This window comes from Apium graveolens, chromosome 3, assembly GCF_009905375.1.
Source record: "Apium graveolens cultivar Ventura chromosome 3, ASM990537v1, whole genome shotgun sequence".
NCBI classification, from domain to species: Eukaryota; Viridiplantae; Streptophyta; class Magnoliopsida; order Apiales; family Apiaceae; genus Apium; species Apium graveolens.
The window spans coordinates 106,377,637-106,400,292 of NC_133649.1; the positions used below are offsets into that span (position 1 = coordinate 106,377,637).

At 36.0% G+C, this 22,656-nt stretch overlaps 1 protein-coding gene, 1 long non-coding RNA gene and 1 pseudogene across 2 annotated transcripts; all 3 read left to right on the forward strand.

Moving 5' to 3' along the window:
- The first annotated feature begins 5,297 nt into the window (after positions 1-5,297).
- LOC141710844 (uncharacterized) lies at positions 5,298-9,702 on the forward strand (annotated as a pseudogene).
- A 4,626-nt stretch (positions 9,703-14,328) lies between these two features.
- On the forward strand, positions 14,329-15,268 carry LOC141710845 (uncharacterized). The gene is made up of 2 exons (XR_012571093.1): positions 14,329-14,651; positions 14,930-15,268. It is a non-coding gene; the product is annotated as an uncharacterized LOC141710845 (long non-coding RNA).
- Positions 15,269-21,737: 6,469 nt separating this feature from the next.
- On the forward strand, positions 21,738-22,577 carry LOC141714508 (uncharacterized). Its single transcript, XM_074518023.1, has one exon. It carries the CDS (start codon positions 21,738-21,740, stop codon positions 22,575-22,577), a length of 840 nt encoding a protein of 279 aa, XP_074374124.1.
- The last annotated feature ends 79 nt before the right edge of the window (positions 22,578-22,656 follow it).

Here is a 22,656-nt window from a genome sequence, read left to right on the forward strand (position 1 = left end):
GGCACCTGCTGCACATTACACTTAGAATTGGACTCTAGTAAGATGTGTAGAAGTGTACTCCTGATTGGTGAGTTAAAAGAGGAAGTCAGTGCACCACAGTTCATGGACTTTGCAGCTGCAGATCTATTGGACTATGCAATCTCTTCTTCACAATCTCACTTCAGGTTGGTATGAACTAGTGTACTACTCAAGCAATTGTCAAGGACATGGTATGGCACTCTAACAGAAGTTATAATTTTATATGAACTAGTAGAGTCGTCATATTTATAACTCTCTTATCACTAGGCACAATCATATTGTTTTATATGTGCAGTGATATATTGATAATGCTATCATTGAACTTAAACTTCTTTATACATTAGTGATTTCTTATGTCATGTAAAATCTTTTGAAATCACTATTGTAAATCATTTTCTCTCTATTACCATATGTTCTATGATACAGGTTCAGTCTCCAATGACTTTCTTTCATTGACAGTCATGAGGTTGAAAACCCACAACATCTATCCCAGATTGTAAAAGACAAACACAGAAACAGAACCAACCAACACTCTCTTACCACTAAATGTAGTATGAATGAGCGTGAGGGAGATAGTGCCTTAGTGCACCACATAAGGAAGGTTCTGTAGTCAACCCAGTAGCTCTGTCTCCTACATAGATGAGTAGTATTTAAATCGAGACAACTGCTAGCCCCCATACATCTTCTCAAAAAGATGTAATGGCTGAAAAGGCACAAAAACAGTTACTAGATTCATTCTCTCAACAGGGTGCGTCTATTGAATTTTTCCTGTCAGCCAAGGTATCCGATGTAGTGTCACCACTTCAAACATAAACAATTCTTGATGCACAAGAAGAGGTTACACACACAAAGGATGAGTTGACGGAAACAAGAGTTTCGACCATTTTAAGGTCAGATTCGATTGTTCAAGGTTCGTTAGTGGACCAATTGCCTTTACAGGTGTTAGGAGAGGATACTGATCCAAAAGCCATATGTCAGTGGTCAGTATCTACCTCCCCAGGCTTAAATCCCCTGGATGCATCTGCGGATAGTGGATCTGACATAGGTGCAGATCGGCAACTTATTGACAATGATTCAGATATTACCTGATAAGTCACAAGGAAATGTCTTCACAGACATTAGAAGGGAACTTTGATCTTTATGCTAAATTCTTTGGATCATTGTTTACCTTCCCAGAATTCAAATCTGCAACCCTAAAAGGGAAACTAGCAACTTGTAGATTATGACTCAGATTCATCTGACGAGTTTAACAGGGATGGGGATTTGTGAACTCCCATTGCACCACATGTGACCTCCTTAAGGATGGCTAAGGTGATTTTCCTTGCAGGTACAGCTGGATTATGGAGCTATGAGAGAAGAGTGATACACTTGTGAGAAAGAGTGTAAACACGAGTGAAGAGAAGAGTGAAACACATGTGAGGTACACTAAAACACAATCACACACTCACAGTGAGGAAGAAAGAGAAACTACTTGTTATTTCTTTTCCAACCAAGTGAAATATGAGAACTCCTTCAGACGATGGCATACATTCCTTCTTTAAGGGGGAGATAAAAGCTTAAGTAATAGTTTGGAGGATTCCTCAACTAAGGGGGAGAAATAGCAGGGAGGAAGAAAAAGATCCTAAAAATCTACACTACACCACACCATTGTTGTTTGTAACTACGGATCCTATTGTACGGGAGAGGTGGTAAACACAAGGTGATTTCCTAGTAAGGGAAGAAGCTGTTAGGGGAGTACCATTGGTTTTTATCTGCGGATCCTATTGTACGGGAGAGGTGGTAAAACAAAGGTGATCTTCTTTAATCAGTTGATTCTCATAGGGGGAGAAGCAAGAGATATGGGCTTCTCAAAAGGAAATGCGGTTGTACAAATGAAGATGGAACTACTTGAAGATATGTTCAGTCTAGAGGAACATCTACTTGGAATCTGGAAAATGTTAAATCTCATCCAGAACTTTTCTGCTATTTACTTTGCATGTATGTTTATATCTTTTTCTTATTTGTTAGTTGAGTTATCCTCTAGGTATTTGTATGTTATTGTCTAACAAACAAATAGGGGGAGATTGTAAGTCATATGTCATAGCCTATTTGTATATTCGAGGATTCAACTCAACTCAAATAAGAATGTAATAAGTAAATAGTGGATCTACCGTCAGAGAGATCTCGCAAAGTAATATCTGTCAAAGGATTCAGAAACAAGGTTCATCTACAGACTTGAGGAGTTAATTCACTGGAAGAAGTTCAAGAAGTTGATCATGCCTCAGTGATATAAATCAAGATCGTGGATTTAATCAAGTGACAGAGATCTCGTCAGGGTATCAATTAATTACAAGGATTTAATCTGAAGAAAATCAAAGTGTCAAAGTCAAGACATGAAGAAACGTCACGGAAGTTAGTCACTCATGAACCAGACAGTACATCGAGTGTCAACGTTGAAGTGGTGGAATTGATTCATAATTGACTGTGATTATCAGAAGATTTTCAGAAGAATGGTTGCTGCTTAAGATTAGTTTTAATTCTCTATTAATTAATTAAGTCATATAATTTAATTAAGAAAATAAATTATATCTGCAAAGATTAATTTATTGATTAATTGAATTAATTGATTAATTAATTCTGAATTAATATTAATGATTTTCAGAATTTTAATTGGATTAAAATCTGCATTAAATCAGCAAGACAATTGAAAATGAACTAGCATGACAATCAGGATTGTCATACCGATTGTCATGCTAGGCCATTTTTAATAGTCTCACCGAAAGTTACACTAGGAGGATGATTGTCTTGCTAGTTCATTCTGATTGTCATGCTAGTTCATTCAGATTGTCTTGCTAGTTCAATCCATTGTCCTACCGAAAGTCTTGCCAGCTATAGGATTGTCATGCCAGTTCAATTCTATTCGGCTGTTGATTAAAAAGAAGCAGAGCAGCAGCAACTCAATCATCCAAAAAAAATAGAAGCCAAGAACAAACAGAAAGAAAAAGCAGCCGCATCTGAAACATTCAATTTTTTATCTGCTTAATTCAAGATCAATTTCTAGATTGCAAAGTTAAATCCAATCAACTAGAAATCATTCTCTTGTTCTTGTGTAACAATCTAGCGGATCAAAATCCCTAGAACTTAATCTCAAATCGCGTTTAGCATTTGATTCTAATTATTGCAAAAATAGAAAAAGTTCATATCGAATTTATTCTAGATTTGTGATAATTGATTTGAGATTAATACCTTGTAATCGATACAGTTATTGTAACACCTTTCAAGTTTAATAATATTTTTATTTAACTTGAATTTTGTTTCACTTTTTTTATTCCGCATTTATTCGATTATTTGGTACTGTTTGTATTCAACCCCCCCTTCTACAAACACATTGGGACCTAACATATAGTATGTAAATTAGATATTTGACTTTAAGAACTTAAAAGTCATTCGAGAATATATTTCACACTTAGCAGTCGTGTCATGGAAATCCTAAACTTAGCTCGATTCATGATGGAATACGAGTCTGGTGCATAAAATAAATGCAGTTAAAAGGCCGAGTAGTCACTTTGTAAGGATATTCCTAAATGACAAGGAAAATGTGTCTTCAATATGCATATATCGTGTAATCAATATGCAAATTGGGAGATCACATTATTGTGTATGAAATGGTATGTCTCACATCTATGATGAGGACATAATACCATTAAATAACTATTCTCAACGAGAATTATCATGATTGACTATGTAAAGTTAAATGATAATATTTGGATCCACTAACCAGATGGTTAAACTGAGCGAATATGTTTAAGCCAAGGGAATCTAGTTAGACCGAGAGCTAGTTGTCAAATCATCGAGAGGAATGGGCCTTGCCTATTGCTTAACGGCGTCATGGTGGACACCCAACCTTGCTGACTGGAGATCCCAAGAACTTGGTTCAATGGGACAACTAAATCATGATGACCAAATCACTGTGGGGGTAACCCCTGGCCTATTTCTATGATGATGAAACAGTGAGACCCGTAAGGTACGAGGTTAAGCTTTATGCTTTTAATGATCTTTGATGAATATAGGGATTTCAAGTTTGAATACATAATATTCGGTTAAGTAAACGCGGGTTACTCTATAAGATAAAGATCACCTATGTAAGAGAGAAGTATGGCCGCTTCAAAGGAGAATTGCGAGGCACAATTCTTTAGAAACTCTTGCAGAACCAGGACGATGTTCCAGGGCCAAAATGGATATAATCATGAGAACTGAATGAGTCAGGAAAGATATAGTGATGAGTATGTCATCATTTACACAAACGGTCGAACAGTTCAAGGACATCGCGTCATACTGTCTACCAGTAAAGTCGATATACTTATTCGAGCGAAGGTTCAAGGAGCATTCTCTACCTATCGTATGCTATATCCGACCGCCGGAACTATCACCAAGTCAAGCTCCGCGTCTGTCTGTCTATATGGTGCGTGCTACTGGACCATCAATCTCATTTGTGGGGGATTGTTGGACAAACTTAGTATTTTAGACTAAGTTGTCAATCATTTTGAGACTCTATATGAGTGAGACACATTATGTGTTAGTGGTGTGTATTTATTGGAACGTATTCTTCTCTTCGAGGGGATTCCAACGCATATTAACATGCTCAAAATGAGTAAAAGGTGAATGAAAACTGATGTTCCAAAGTTTTACCTGTTAATATGAAAAGTGGTTTTGTACCACATCGAGAGTAGCACAAACCTATTCCTTAGTTTTTCTTATAAATACCATGTACCACATCGAAAAGAAAAACAAGTCCTTTCAAGCCTCTCTTTATAAATAGAGTCTTAGGGCACCAGTTTTATTAAGTCGAGGAAATAAGAGTCATCTCTTTCATTCTCGGTCTCTTTAGTCTTAAATTTTTCCAATATTCCGGTGATAGTTCTCGGGCTCAGTTCAAGTTCGCTGAGAGTATATTCGATCTATCGATTATACTAGTATCTCGTTTTATCCTGGGAAGCAGGTCGCTACACACGGATGGTGCGAGGCGAAACTGCTTTAAGGAGACAGTTTTCTGGACTCGAGATTAAATCTAATCTCTGTTTGTTTTCTCAAACCCTTCTCCTAATTTAATTGTTAATTCTCATATGCTTATGTGATTTAAGAATTGACAATGTTTTTGTGAAGTAGTTATATATTCAATATATATATATATAACAATGTCTTTATCGTACAAGATTGCTAACAATTTTCTCATTTTCTATTATTCTACACAGTAGAGAGGGAGAGAGATTTAGACCAACCCTCCTCAGGTAACTCTTCAATTCAATACAACTCATCTTTAATTACTAACCCAATTGCATATATACATACATTTTAGGGATTAATTATATTTTAGGTGTTTTTATTTGATTTTACATGAGCTGTGGAATGTTATATTGTTAGATTTTGATTCTTGATTAAAAATTAGAGCATCCCATTTCGATTAATTATGGTGAGAGAGCAAAATTTCGATTTTTTTACAGTAGATTGCGTAAATCTGCGTTATCTTCAGCTTCTTCCGCTCCTTTACTTATATTCCCTTCAACTTCTGATGTCGATTCACTTTGTGCTTTAAATATTATTACCCATGTTCTTGAATCTGATTTGGTTAGGTATGCGTGCTATCCTGTTTCTACATTTAAGGAGATTCATAAGTACGCGGGGTCTAGTTTGAGTACTGTGGATGGGGTGAGTTTGTTACGATTTTGTTGATTAATTGGGGGTGTCACAAGGATTTAAGGAGGGTTCTCGATGTTGGTCCAATGGGGCGAGTGTTTGTTGTGGATAGCCATAGGCCTATTCATTTGCATAATTTGAGTGATTTGAATGAGAGTGTTGTTGTGTTGTATACGCGTGATGATGAGTATCAGGCCGATTTGGTGTATGATTTTGATGTGTCGGCATTGGCTAATGCTGGTGATTTGGAAAGTGATGATGAGATTGAGGAGGAGGAGAAGGAGGAGGAGGAGGAGGAGGACAGTGATGATGAGGAGGAAGATGGGAGTGGGAATAGGAAGAAGAGGAGGCTTTCAGATGAAGGGGAGAAAGATCCTGTTGAGCTTTATTGGAAGCTGAAGAAAGAGTATTATTATATGGGTACTTTTCATGGGAAACCGTCTAGGTGTTTGATGTATGATTTGTCTCATCTTTTGAGGAAGAATACAAATGAGTTGATGTGGTTGGCTTGTGTTGCTTTGACTGATCAGTTTGTTCAAGAGAGGTTGACAAATGAGCGGTAACAAGCTGGGGTAATGGAGCTTGAACAACATATTAATAGTTCTGGGAATTTGGACGGTGTTCATACAGTGAGCTTAAGGATGGAACAAAGGTTTCTGCACCAGATGCATCAAGGATTATATATGAGGATGAGCCAAGGCTAATATTGTTACAAGAATGGAATTTGTTTGATTCGATGTTGTGCTCGTCATACATGGCAACTAAATTGAAGACATGGAATGACAATGGGATGAAAAAGCTTATGCTGCTCCTTGCTCAAATGGGATTTTCTCTTGAAGAGTGCAAACAGAAGTTTCAGTACATGAGTATTGAGATCAAGCGCCATTTGAAGGGTACATTCGAGCTTTTTTTGCCAAATTATGGCCTTACAGATTTTTACTATAGAGGTTTCTTGCTATTACATGGGTATAGTTCCAAGATATCTGCAACTGATGTTGTGTATGGTGTTACTGCCCTCTTAGAGTCTTCAATAGAATCAGATGGCTCTTGTGCTTCCAAACAGTTTGGGGTGGCTTATGATTTTTTGTCCTTAAATAAGCTTGATAAGCTGGCAAGTGGAATGCAACATGCTATCAAGATACAAAGAGAAATTTTTAGACAAGGAAGCACGGCAATCACTAGGAAGGGTTCAATCAGAAGTGGTAGTAAATTCAGGTGGGTAAAGCTTGAAGATTCATCTGATGCAAAGCTTTTGGGATATTCCCAGGCTTTAATAAAATTCGGGTACTTTCTGATGGATGCTTTGCGGGAGAAGGGAGCAAAGATGAAACCTCTGATATGTGTTTGCTATACTCACAAGAGAACTAAGGTACTAATGGTTGGAGTATGTGGTAAACCCCGACTTGGGGAAATCCAAGGGAATGTATTCGGAATTGCTTTCAGAAATGCTGCAGAGGATACCGGAGCTAAATTCTTTCACGAGCTTTTTGAATCGTCGTGGCTAGTTTTGGATGCAGTCGCTGTAAATTCATTCATGATTAGGTTAACAGAGAAGCTGTGGTGAAGAGAGTCACTGATAAGCTTATTTAGAATAACTGTTTCACTTTATCTCTAAAGGTTTGTTGTGTATTTGATAATGGACATTTGTATGTTTTTCTTTATACTAGCATCTTTCTTCATTTAACTCATTTGTGATGATTCACATATAAAAGTTCTAGAAATGTCACTCGTGTAGGATCAATATCTTCTTCTTTCTAGTTTGAAACGGTTTGTTATCTGCAAATTACATGTAAAATTGTGAACTATTTGTTCTCTGAACTTCCAAAGAAAGATTTATTGCATATCCAGCATTCAATATGCTTATGAGGTCTGAATAATTTTCATTGTAAGACAGTAAGTTCTTAAATGTCCAATATGAATTCAATGTTGTTTCAACCATCAAATTAGAAACTATTATATGTCCAAGTGTACAACAAAGCAGCTCAATTACACCTCCACCAATTGACCTTGAAGCATTAGATGTTGATGTTATTATATCAGCTCCTAGGGCATTTGGAGAAGTATGGTTTCCATATTTGATAGTATTATTGCAAAGCCATCATACTATGTTATAGTGACCATCTTTGTATTTTATAGTGACTGTTTAATGCTGTTACAAATGTATGTGTATTTATTTTTCCAGGATGAAAAACAAAGCTGGAATGCCTCGTGGAAGAGCAATTCGAGTTAATGTGGATTTGAGTATTTCAGGTTTTTATACTATATAATTTGTTACAAAGCAAGATTTTTTCTTCTTTTGCTAATTAAGTACTTTCAAAGTTATTTCTATAGCCACATATGAGTTTCTATTCTTAATTTGTTGTTATTGCTATTTGTTGCTAATTAAGTACTTTCAAAGTTATTTCTATAGCCACATATGAGTTTCTATTCTTAATTTATTGTTATTGTTGTTTGTTGTTTATGTGTACTTATTTCTCATAACTGCAATAATACTTTATAATGTCATCGTTTTATTGCCAAATCTAATAAGTTGGTATCCTTCTATTATTCGGAACGCTAATTTTGATTATGCAATCAAATCAAATGCAGACGGGGCCATCGTCTAAGGCTGCTCACAGCAAACGTGGAAGAGGTTCCACCAACCAAACAGTTATTGATGGAAATGGATGAATCTGGAAGGAAATGGAAATTCAATGGTAATAAAACTATAATTCATTTAACATGTTAATGAATAACGATGATCTATATTCTTAATCTCATCAACCCATGAGTTACCTTCCTAGGTCTCATTAAGAAGTAGTATAGTCTTCTTCTCGTGACCTTGTCTAGGTACCAATTGATTATATGTCGACCTCAGTTGTCATTTGTCAAGACCTTGTGCCTCTTTTAAATTAGGAATTAATGACATAAATCTTGCATTATGGCTATAAGCACAATTTAATTAAATGCCTCAATTTCTCCAAGCTGGATTTGAATTTGAACAGGTGAGCAGCCCTCTTTCAATTTCTCCAAGCTCCTTGAGCTTAACATAATTGACCTTGAAAAGTGAAAACAACTTCTCTGGTATTTCTCCACCAAGCCCCTTAACTTGTGCAAGTGGCTGATTGCAATTCGACGAGTAGAAGTTAATCGATTGGGACAGATCTTGCCTGACATCTGCAAATCACCTTCCATGTCGTTGCTCTCGATTTCCGACAACCTATCCAATGTCACAGGGGCAAATCAGAACTTGATTGGGGGTTGTAAGAACCTTCATATTATCTTCATATTATCATCTTTTGTGGTACTAGTCTACTTCGATCATTAATATTAAAATTAAGAGTAAAATGCAGGTTGTGTACCTGAACTCTGGGAATGGTGCGAACTATGTACCTCAACTAGAAAAATTGCAGTATGTGTACCTGAACTAAGGAGAGAGGTGCATAGTGTGTGCTTCCGTTAAGTGCACCGTTACAGACGTTAACTACTTTGCAAAGGGGTGGAAACTTGAGTGGCCTATGTGCAATAAAGCTCTGTAACGGTTAAAAATGAATGCATAAAAGCTCACCCATTCTGTACACTGCAGCCTTAGAACTTAACCAAATAGAAAAGACTCACAGTAGAAGCAAAATGTCCGAATTTTGTAATTATGGATGATTGGTGGTTGTAAGGACGGCATGGACTAATAATAATGTCGGGAGGAGGTTTGTGAGCTATGTTGAAGGTCGAGTTGGATGCAACTATTTTAGGTGGATTGAGCAACCTGTTTGTGAGCGTGGCAGAACTGTAATCTGTGGTTTTCTTCAAAAAATCAGTGGCCTCGAAGGAGAAATGGAGAAACTTTCAAAAGGGTGTTGCAAGCAAGAGGTTATTGTCAAAAAACATGAATCTTTAAGGCGTTTGACTTGGTTGTATGTTGTTATTGCATTTTTTTGTTGGGTTTGTTTATAAACAGAGCAAGTAGTTCCTTGTAATCACTTATTTAGGGATGTACTAACTTCTTATGTTCAAGTGAACTTTGTAATATTATCATGTATGATTGTTGTTCTTCTTTGTTAGAGAAAGATGTAACTGATTGTTCTTAATCTTTATTTTAGTCTTAACATAACTGATTAAAAAGCTTGCACAAGACATAAAAATGGCCATTTATTTAGTAGTCATTAATAAGATGTTACATGGCCAAAACACATAATAACCTAGTGTACAAACTAGGATTTCAAACCCTCTTGTCAGCAACCAAGAGTGGCAACATGTAGCATGATGGCAAACTGAGCTCCAGAAGGCCACCATCATCAGAGATGGCACTGTTAGCAAGATCAGTTGATGCAATATTTGCAGATCATGCAATGTGAATAAGGTCACAGAGCTCCCATTCCTCGGACATGAGGTTCCTGATCATGTACACCAACTCGAACATGTCAAAGGTGGGATCAACATTAGAGATCAAAGTCACGGCCTCCTCACATTCACACTCCACAATCATAAACTTCTCATCATTCACTTGCCATCTTGAGACCATAAAAAATGCTCCAAAGAGCTTTTATGCATGGCACATCCAAACCAATCATGTTTTTACATCCCCTAATCCAGTCTCCATCACAGTCCCTCATAACACATCCTATTGCAGACCTCATGTGTGCCCTGTGAAACACCCCCTTTACATTCACCTATGAAGTTCCTACATTAGGTTTGCTCCAAGTAGACATGATGCTAACAAATGTGTGTTTAGTGTGTTTAGTGTTTTGATGAATATGCATGTACAAAGTAGGTGTATAAATAGCACCTGTGTGATTAAATGGTGGTAAATGCAGATGTTACCAATGCCACCATCAACCAATGAATTGAACACCTACTTTCTTAAAATGAGAAACTGGTCAAACCATTAAATTGAGTCTCCTTCCCCAAAATGTAGTTGATATCAGTCACATAGCTAGTACTACATTGGTCATAATATTCACCCTATCACAAAAATAATAATTGTATGTTACAATTTTAACAATTCTACTAAATTGTTACAGATGTAACATAAACCAAAATGGTGGATAGACTATCAAAAATATGTTACTTAATTACATCACTAAGGCTTCCATGGTGGCCTCTTGGTCAAGTTGTCCCTCTTTGCTTAAGCAACTGCTACAATATTCCTCAGTAGAGCTGTTGCTTGGCCAGTTTGGGCATTTATGGTGCCATGTATACCAAGTGGTGAATGTGAAGGCATAACAGGTTGAGAGAATGATGTAAAAACACCACCTTGATTGTATCCTTCAAAAAGACCTCCAACCTTTGCTTTTTTCCCAATTTCAACAACCATATTTCTGTGAAAATTTAGCACCCTTTTTAGGTGCAGCCCCTGGCTTTTTTTTCTGTGCTACATTCATCATTTTAGGTTTGGTTGAACCACATTTGGCCTGATCAAATTTCTGATATTCAACAATAAAATATAAAAAATTGCAGGAATTAAATATGCAACAAATAAATGTAAGAAAAAACACCAATAAAATGTAAAAAAAACTACAATAAAATGTAAGAAAATGCTACAATAAAATATAAAAAAATTGTAAAATTTAACCTTAGATGAGCAACTCCTAGCAATGTGTTTTGCATGACCACAGTAGATGCACTTAATTATGGTATTCCTCCTCCCTAGCTTGGTTGCACCAACTTCTGGTCTAGGATCATTTCTAGTGTCTCTTTTTTTAGGTTTCCCGGGAGCAATCTTTAGTATTGGAGGTAAAACAACAATTATAATAGTCTTTTCCCACTATTGCTCTGAATTTATAGGTTGAATGGTATGTTCATAGCATGACGGAAACATAGCTTTAGTGTAAGTCTTGTGGATGTGTTCAGATATATGTAGATTTTTTCACCTAATGCATGCACAAGCATGATAACAAGGCAGACCAGTGAGCTGATATTTTATGCATGCACATGTGTGATTTTCCATGTCCACAACCATTTCATGACCACCTTCAGTGATAGTGACCAAAAAGGTTGAGTTGCATGACCATTGCACCATGCATCCTCCTATAAAAGACATTGCCCTAACACCACCACAAAGAACAAAGTTACAAAATAAAAACCTAATTTTAACACTCTACAAAAGCATAAGATAATGGCTTACTTGTTAACTTTTCTCATTGTACCTAGGCATATTGGATTTAGAGAGTAAGTCCTTAACATCTTATCCCTTCTTGTTTGAATCTTGACCATGGCACTTTTGTGTAAACCTTGTAGCAATCCAATTATGGGGAAATCTTTATATGGTCCAATACTATTATTGAAAACCTCACAGGGTTGTTCACAAACATATCAGATAAACAAAAGATCTTAAATGCACTTCCAGTCCACTGTGAGGTTGGTTTTTCCATCAACCAATTGTAGCATCTCTTTGACAGCTACGTGATATAAACAAATTAGAACAATGTCACTCACTAGTAATAGATTTTAGGTAAAAATATCATACCTTCTTCAATTCATCCATATGTTTTGTAAATATGCACTCAGTTGTTGCTCTTGCTGCTAACCATAGTAGTTTCCTGAGCATAACACCTTTATGCTGTTTCACCATATTTCTATATAAGTGCATTACACAAAGTCTATGCTCTGCATTAGGCACCACAACATTTAAAGCATTGATCAACCCCTGCAGTAAGTGACAAAAAATTAAAACAGATAATAACTTCAGATGAAATTAGAAAAAATAAGATGCAAGAATTTACCTTTTGTCAATCTGAAATGAAGGTCCAAGATGCAGAAATTTACTATACCAATATCTTCTGCTAATAGAGTAATAAACGAGTTCCAGGAATCACTATCTTCAGCCTCAACAATGGCCCAACTTATAGGGTACATCCCATCATTTGAGTCACATCCAACAACAGTGAGAAGCTGGCCTCCATAAGGACCCTTCAAATGACAACCATCAAGCCCAATTATAGGCCCGTAACCAGTTTTGAACCCCATTTTTAGTGGCCCAAAGCACACATAAATTCTCTTAAATCTGCTACCTTCCAAACCTATTTGTTGATCATCTAACACAATCTCCAATGTGGAGTCACAACAGCCCTGAAAGAAGTAACACTGCAGAAAAGCATTGACAACTCAAAATGGTATCATGCATATCTATCTGTTCATTAAAAACAGGATACATAAGCATCTCATCTTTATCACTACTGTTGGCAGCCATTCTCTTCACATCACTACCTCCATAATCACTGAATTCTTCTTCAGGGCCTATGGTTTGGTCCTCAGTCATATATCCAACCATAGTGGATACATCAAAGTCACAATGACCAAACCCCCCCTCTTTTCTATCATCAGTTTCAATTGGTTTTAGGCCACCACTCTTGAAAATTTCAACATCATCATCTGTACTGTCCATGTTTGAACTGTCACCATGAAAACTCACTACATTACTATCATGTTCTTCATCTTCTAAGCCTCCATCATCTGCTAGCATAACTTCTTCCTCCACAGGCTCCACATCACTAAAGTACTGGTACAGTCCCTCAACCTTCAACATTTGATTCGGTTCCCTTTGCTCTAGTTCAATATGGCTGGGATCATCTAAAAAGGACAAGTCATACTGTTTTGAAGGGAGAAATTCTTGTATGTTAACATTTTCATTCACAACATAAAAATACACAATTCTCTCACCTGGGACAACTTTGGTCATTTCCAACACATTGACATCACTTACAAGAGGGCATAATTCAGTTTGCAAATCACAGTTTGGAAGCTTATAACTAAATGAAACTAAACTGTGCTCACCAAGCTCATCCATCATATTTTCTATTTGTAGTAAACTCAACTCATCAATATCACACATATCAACATATCTAAAAGAACCACCAACATAGATTTTGGGGTTCACACTAAATTCACCCCATGATGAAATTTGATACCGAACTTATCAGGATAGTCTTCATATGCATGAAAAGGTGGCAGAAAACTCAAGGTTAGAGTGCAAAAATGTGATATTATCAAACACTAGAACAAGAGTAAAGTAAACTAAAAAACAGGACACTTAAACATAAACACAACAAAATATAATTGAAAGGTAAAACAAACCACTATAAAGAAGCATACAATCAGCTCATTACACTACTATTAGCACCTATATTAAGCACAAAGAACTCTAAGATGGGATGAACAACTCACGACTATAATCGGGGGTCTCATGTGGGTGAAAGACTTCATTATCTCCCGCAGATCGTACACACCGGGTCATTGAATGAACAAACAAACAAGCAACACACAAAGCTTAAGCCATGGATTAGGAGGGAAGTAATACTCTTACAGTAATGAAAATGGCGGCAAAATTGATGATGTCTATCATTAAATCAATAATACAAGTGTTGTGGTGTGAAATGACAAGAAAGCCCCTCAGACAAACATTTGTAACAAACCAGTTAACAAAAGCACACAAGTTTAGGTATACAACATGCAATTTACTCTAAAATTAAAACACTTTACCTTCCCTTTTATAAACATATATATAAAAATAGTAATTATATTATACTCTTACAATTATTAAAGCACCCATAAAAAATAGTATAAATAATATCTTTCAATTATTAAAAAATATATGCTTTATCCTATTTAAACTCATACAAGTAAACTGACAAGAGGAGAGGCACATTATGGAAGTAGGAAGCAAAAAAGGTAGTCACCACTCCCAAGGCAACTGTTGGTGTTCCGAGGCTGTCTTACTTAAATTCAGGCATTAAAACACAACCCTGTCAATTAAACAAGTCCTTGACTAGTTTAATAAGGAAGTACTATTAGAGAGAGAGAGGAGGCGATGGTTATAGAGCAAGCGAAAAAGGAGTTGGAGAAGCTGGAAACACAGTATCCAAATAGTTTCCAATCCTTAAAGATTGAACTCAAAACCTTCATATCTCAACTAGAAGATGAACAAGAGGACAAGCTCTCATCTCAACAATACTACTCTTTTCCCACTACTACTGCTTCTACCCATGGTAGTACTACTATTTTACACCATGTACCTGTATTTGTTTATTTTATTTATGTATCTACGTCGAATTTGCATGTTCTTGGGTTTAGGAAAAGATATATTGTTCGTTTACATTGTCTGTGGAAACTTGTTAATATAGTATTTAACCCTTTTGTTGTTCCTATCAACTACTAGAACCTGTTGGATGCAACGAATAATATTCAAGAAAAATATATATATATCTATATAACATAGTAGAACCAAATATAAACGTGTTTTATTCTTTGGCTTTTTCATCAACAGTCTCCTCAACCATAAAGAAGAAGAGAAAGAAGAGCAGTGATGGTGATGTGAAAGAAATGAGTGATGATGATGATGATGGAGCTCAATCGAAGTCAAAGATGATGTATATCAAGAAGAGGTCTCGTTGTTGTGAGAATGGATATGAAAAAAGGGTAGATGTGAGTAGTGATGCTGATGCTGCAATTGAGAGAGCTCGAGTTTGTCTTCAGAAAGTGCAACAATTGAGAGTTAACTTTTTCCAGTACTAGCCTCTCATAAAATGGTTGAATCTTTTTGTATGTATGTATGACTCATGTCATGTACCCCTGTTTATGCAACTGTTCATCTTTCTTTTTTGTGACTCTGACTTTGTCAAAGGCGTTAGAGAGCAGGGGTGTAGGCGCTGGGTTGGATCGGTCGAAGGTTTAAAATCAAACCTAATCACGGTTTTTTAATATTCTTATAAACCGTTTGTATATAAAAATCAATTAAATTCACTTATGTAATTGAGGTTAATTTTACGATTTGACCGCTCAAATAGTTTTAAAAAAATAACATCAATAAATATAATATTTCAAAATTATAAAATTTTACAAAAGAAATTTAATAAGCCTAAAAATTTAATAAACTTAAATCACAAATAAATTCAATAGTCTAATAACATATTAACAAAGATAAACTAGTCCTAAAATATAAAAGTTGATATAAAATTTTCTGGACTTTTTCTTATATTGGGTGAAGTCTAAGTTTGAAGTCTGATCACATGTTCGAATCAGCGAATTTATGATTTTGCCTTAGAGCTAATCGCTAAAATGCGATTTATCTTAATTCACGTAATTTGCCCGTAGGGTTTATCCGATGCGCACCCGAGGGAAAAAAATTCAAGTTTCAATACTTTGATTAAATTTGTTTATATGTATGTTTCAATAATTTTTAGATATATATTTATTTATATAATATGTAATTGGATTTTAGCGAATTTTAAAATAATAAATTCACAGCCAAATCGTAGATTAATGATTATTTAGAATTAAATTCACTATTACCTGTATTTTATAATTATTTATAATATGCTATTGATATGATTGAGCGAATCAAATATCCAGCCCTATAAAGTGACTAAATTAACTCAAATACATGGGACCGAACTAGTCGCAGACAGCTATACGATGAACTTCCTAGACTTCGACCCCGTAACTTCCTAAGACTTGGATTTTCAACTTCGAGTCAGAAGGATATCATAAGGTGGGGTAAAAAAAATCCAATATTTTTTGTAATTAAGTGACACAACATCAATGATTAATTTTATTCTGTTTTAAAAAAAAGTGATTAATTTTAATTTGTAGGCGTTATTATGAGAAAAAATTATAAACTATTCAATTAACAATCAGTATTTTGAAACTCTTTTTGAGATAATTTTTTGTTTCTCCCACCTTTTCTTTTAAAATATACATTTCAAATTGAGATACTAAAATCAACTCCAAGAGTTTAGTTGGTCCAAATCTGGATCAAACCGCTCTTCAACTCCAACACCAACAGTTTGGTCCAAATTTCGGTCCAAATGTTAAAATATTTATTTTTAATATTTTAAGCCTTTTTAATTATAAATATTTTATTTTTATATGATATAAGATATAATCATATACTTCCTCCGTCCCTCCCAATTGTTATCATTTGTAAGAGAGTGTTTCACAAGTATTTTAAGATGAATAGAAATTATAGTTCTATAATTTTTTATTTTTTTCTGAATAAAAGTTTAAACATTCTATATTTATTCAGAAAAAAGAAAATTTTAAAAAATATCTATATTTTATTTTCATCTTAAAATGTGTGTCAAACAGTCTCTCAGAAATGATGACAATCGGCTAGTACTGAGGGAATATGATTTAATTTGTCGGACTAAATTGATAATTTAGTTCACCTTATATTTCATTTATGTTCCGTTTCAAATCAATTTTTTTGTGTTGTAATATTTATTTTAATGTTTGAATGTGTTAAATAATTATTGATAATATCTCAAAGTTAGTTAATTACTTTTATAAATACAGGAAAACAAAATTTCATGTAATAAACTAAAGCAAATATACTAAAAACTACTCCCTCCGTCCCTCCCAAATGTTTACATTTGGGTTGGGTACGGAGTTTAAAAAAAATAATAAAATAGTGGAGGAAAGTTAAAAAAGTGAGTAAGTAGTGAGATCGATTAATATTATATATATAAAGTGTGTATAATGGAGAGAAGTAGTGGATGTAGTTAATTTAAAAATTATAAAAATTTTACTATTTTTGGAAAATTTTGAAAAGTAAACAATTGGAAGGGACATCTCAAAAAAGAAAGTATAAACAAATGACAGAGATAGATGGAGTATTATTTTAATCTTGGTCCAAATTTGGACTCAAATTTAGGCCATTTGAACCGAAATCGGTCCAAATTTGGAACTTTAAAACATTCTTGGAGTTGCTCTAAGAATTAAGTAAAGGTGGTTTGGCATGTTGTCCTAATTTTATATAACGAATTTATTTTTATTAAAATTAAGATGCATATTCTGCAAAATAATAAATTAATTAAGATGCATATAAATATTTAAACTAAACATTCCTTTATGAGTCATATGTTTTTAAACATAATATGATTTAAAATAGTTATTTTGTTAAATTTGTCTTGACATAAGTAAATTTTAAATATATTAAAACTGAATTCAATTAATACAGTATATCACGTTTCAAAGGTAGACAACCCCCACCTCCTTCAAAGTAGACAACAATCCCTCCAATGTCTTTACTAGCATCGCGAGTAATATTGCGTGTCACATTTCGAATTTGTTAACGAAAAAATAATATTTTAAAAATTTGTTGCCGGAATAAAAAGTTAAAGAATATATATAAGCATTTGCTCAAATGAAAATAAAGTTTAAAATGAAAATTAAAAACTAATCCACATTTTTAGATCAATCTAATCTCATGGACCCTCTACATGCAATACAGAGAATTAACCTACACCCTCCCACACAGAATTAACCTATACCCTCCCGTACATAATTTTTTTATTTCAATTTCTAATTTTTATTATAAAAATATTTCTAATGAAATACCAATATATATATATATATATATATATATATATATCTTTTTAGGTAATTTACGAGAGATCCTGATGTTATCTTTTTGTCATAGGATACTTCTCGGAAAAATGATCCTGATTGTTTCTAATAAAAGAAGCTTATAATTTAGTTAATTGTAAAACTATTATTTAATTTTCAAGTCAGTTCAGTAAAATACAAAATTATTACATTCTATATATATATATATATAATTATTATTTTTGATTATTAATTTATAAAAGCGAGTTACATGGGTAACCTCTTCTGTTTTATATATAATAGGAGAATAAGGGATAAAATTAATGAAACTATTTTCTAAGTAAAATTATGAATTTGCCTATATATCTATTTTAGAGAAAAAGGAGTATCAGATTAACCTGATATAAATCATGTCTTTACATTAGGTTAAACCACATAGTTTATTTATTTAAAGTGTTTCTGTGTTGTCGTTTGATAAGTGTCCCCCTTCTGATCTTTCATTCATCAATTTTTTTACTTTCTTTTTATACATATTTACGTAAGCAATTTCTTATTTATATTCCAAAATAAAGATCATATATTTATGTATTCATGTGTATAGAAGTATTTCAGTAAATACCAAAGTGCCTGTACATGTTAAAATAGGCTAAGAAGGTTATATATATTACTGCAACTTGTTTCACCTCGTATAAGCATGCATGTAAGGTTAATTCGATGTTCCTTTTTTTCATTATAATATTAAAATATTGTCGGCGAGAATAGACCTCAATCTATCCATTACTTCTCTCACTACAATATCACTATGACTTTTATATTTTCAATTAAGTACTTAATATGGGTGCATTGAGTAGCTGGACTCTCATGTGTGGGCTAGAACCATGGATTAATGTGACTTGGGCCAGCACATGCGGGCTGGGCTCATGACATGCGAGCTGGGCTCATGACATGCGAGGTGGGCTCACACTTGTCATCTGGGCTCTCATATGCGAGCTGGGCTCAGTTGCCCACACGCGAGCTGGGCTCAGTTGCCCACGCGCGGGCTGGGCTCAGGTTCCGACACGCGGGCTGGGCCCATGAGCACACATCTTATGAAAACAGAGGTAATATTGTATTTATTAGTTAAAAAGGAAGGCGGTGCGGGCCGAGGTGGCCAGGCCGGCCCGCATCAAAGGACTTTGTGTGCAACATGGAAAGTTACTCATAGATGACTGAGTTGCTCGTAGATTTTGGGGCCGACACAGGTTATTCCTACAATTATGGGAAGTAATGCGGAGATGCCGCGAGATTGTAGGAAGCGTGTGGAGCCAGTCGAGATTTATGTGACTAATTGGCTGAAGGTATGACTTTATCATGAGCTTAGACTGTACGGGTTGGAGAACCATAACCCTAGCCTACGTGATTTGTTCCCCATGAACTACGTGAGGTTTGATCCCTATAAATAGGGTACGTAGGCACTTGTATGAGACATGAGTCGACACTTGATAGAGAATAGAAAGCCCTATTTTTTCTTAAGGAGTCAACATACAAGCTCAGTCACCACCACAAAATAACCTTCTGTTGGGAACCACGGACTTGGGGTGTTACTACGTTTTACGATAAAGATTACGAAAAGAAAATCACCTTGTTAATATGGTTGATTCCACGCTCTTCTATTGTATTCCCAAATTCCCTTGAGCGAAGTGTGGCCTCCGTCTTCTCAAGTTATCCTCTCTTCTTGCTCCTTGGTGGCTACAATATGTTTTCACACCCTACCAAGCAAGAAGAGAATAAGAATATATATAGGCTACAATAGGGACCATGGATAATTAGGTTGGACCTTCTAATTACATCTTGAGCCTAGCCCAATGTAATTAAATATTAATTCAATCCACTAAAGAATTAATATTTGCACTACCTTTCCTAATACCGCAATTTAATTAATTCGGTTCCAATATTATTTGCTTATTAAATTCCCCATGTTTAAAATATCACATGTCCATTAATTAAATAAATTACTGATAATTTATTTAATTAATATCTTTTATCCTTGATCATCCACTCAACCTGTATTTAATTATGCCAGAATAAATTCCACCTGCAGGGTTTTACATAATTAAATCTTTTTGAGCTTTCAAGGGGACATCATTAACCCGAATATTATCAGGATACGGATTCCTTCAATAAATAATATCCACCATGTATATAATTCCATCACCCAAAATATAATGATATAATTCAAAAGAATTACTTCATTTATAAATAAAAGCATGTAAATAATATACACGTGTCAATTATTATTTCCGGATTAAGAACCTAAGCATTAATAATAACATAGAATCTTAGTTCTCCTTCTTAATCAGTATTAAGGGAACAATTCTAAATTTGATCATGTTCAATATACACAAAGTATACTAGTATTATTTATTAGTCAATATAAACTAATCTAAATAATACTACAGCCATACCAGTGGATTGTCCAACACCACCTGTGCTGTGAACCTTATTATATTATATAACCGTATTTAACAATCTAATATTCTGTATCCCATTTGATACTAGATTGTTCACAATATATAATATTAGACAATATGTAAACATTCAAATGATTCTCAATTAAACTGGCCAGAAATAAATGTATATACTTCAAATAAATATTTTCAGTATACACTAACACCTTCCTCCGCCTTCAAACACCGTCCTTGATCCCTGTTCCACCCTTCAACCTCCACAACACTGTTATACAAAATTCTCCCTATAATAATTAGCGTTAGAAGGAGGGGTATTATTTTCATCTTAGGGAGGAAAGATGACCAAAGAAGGAAAATAAGCGGCGATACCAGGAAGCGGGGGCAAGAAGAAGGACCAGAACGAGGTCGAGCACACGCCCCCAGAAAATCAGGCGCCACTTCCACCAATCGCAACCATTGACAGGCAGGAGGTCATGACATACCTCGAAGGACTAGACGATCAGATGAACGAGATTAACGCCCGGATTTCAAAGATAGAGAGAAGCTCGGGCCGGAATGCCAAGCGTAAGGCACGCCGCCTCAAGGTCTCTTAGCGTAGCTGGAAGGGCAAAGGTCCTCAAAGGAGGCTGATCCACAATTTTGATGATGCGGCAACTGAAACCAAGCAGAATAAAGAGGCATTGCATAAAGAGGAAGACATATCTCAAGGTCATGATGAGCGGGGCATCCAGATCTCCAAGAGATTGGGGCAGAAGCCGGCTTCGTCTGAGGCAAGGTCGAGCGTGCTAGACCGTGTGGGTAAAAAGCTAAGTGAGCATGATCTCAGGCTTAAGTTAGAGAATTGTAAGAAAGAGAGAGAAGAAAAAGAGCCCGTGGATCAGAGAGGCTCAAAAAGAGAGCACGCGGAAACCCCTCCAGAAAGACGTCAGCGCACCTCGCCCAGGAGGGAGGATCGACGTAGACGCAGAGACAATCATGAGGAGGAGTCGCAAGTGCGAGCTGGAGGAGGGGGACGCCGTGAGCGACCTCAAGGCTCACACCATTCGAGTAACGCGGATGGTGACACAGAAGAAGAAGTTGTTAGAGTAAGAGACCCGAGGAGGATCTTAGATGAAATGGAGTGAGAAAAGAGGGGCCCCCCAAACCTCAGCTGCCCCTTCTTTATTTACGGCTGCTATGCGATTATTCCCCCTACCTCGGGTATTTAGGTACAACCCCGATCTTTTATTCAATGGCGAAGCCGACCCGGCGGAATACCATATATAATTTAACACTGAGATGGAAGTCTATTAGGTGCCAGAGATGACCCGCTGCAGACTCTTCACGGCATCACTCAGAGGTAGTGTCCAACAATGGTTCTCCAAGTTGGGACCTGCTAGCATAAGGACATGGAGGAAATTGGAGGACCTGTTCGTCAGACAATTTCAGTTGACCCTCCACTACTCACCTCTGGTGGCTACGTTAGCCAACATCAAGCAAAGGGAGGGGGAGCCCCTGGCAGAATACTTTCGTCGGTTCAACGCCGAAGTTCCCAAGGTGAGGGGGGCCAGTGAGGAGACCATCAAGAATTTATTGATTGTCGGGTTGAAGGAAGGGTCAAAATTTTGCAAGAGCCTCCAGGCAAGTGAGCCGAGAACCTTGGCCGAATTCTATGAGCAAGCCGAACCCTTTAAGAGAGTGGAGAAGTCAATGAGGGAGCTGAAAATCAGCGAGAACTACAGAGATAAGAGGGACCAATCCTCGAGCCCTGACGAGAGGAAAAAAATATATCGCCGTAGTTCGAGCCCAAAAAAGTCCACCCGGGGTAAAAAGACCACCAAAGATTCGGAAAGACCCTATACAAGTAAATGGCAGACACATACCCCTCTGGTAGCCTCTGTCGACCATATATATGCTATCTATGCTGGAAATGGGGTATTCAGGAAGGCAAGTCCTCTCATAGACTACAACAAAAGGGTTACCTCAAAGTATTGTGCATACCACGAGTCCACGGGGCATGATACGGCTGATTGTAGGCAATTGAAAGATGAAATTGAGACGCTGATAAGGCAAGGGAAGCTTACTGAGTGGGTTGTCAAGGAGGTTCAGAAGCACATGGCTGATTATCATACGGTCCCTCCTCCACCCCCAGAGGACAGATAAAGGATACCTCGGGCCAGAAGCATTTATATTATTCTAGGCGGGTCTCACATTGGCGGAGACAGCCAGAAGGTGATGGACA

What these genes read in the sequence shown, in the direction of transcription:
- LOC141714508 (XM_074518023.1), top strand. Translation starts at nt 21,738, where the DNA reads ATGACCCGCTGCAGACTCTTCACGGCATCACTCAGAGGTAGTGTCCAA.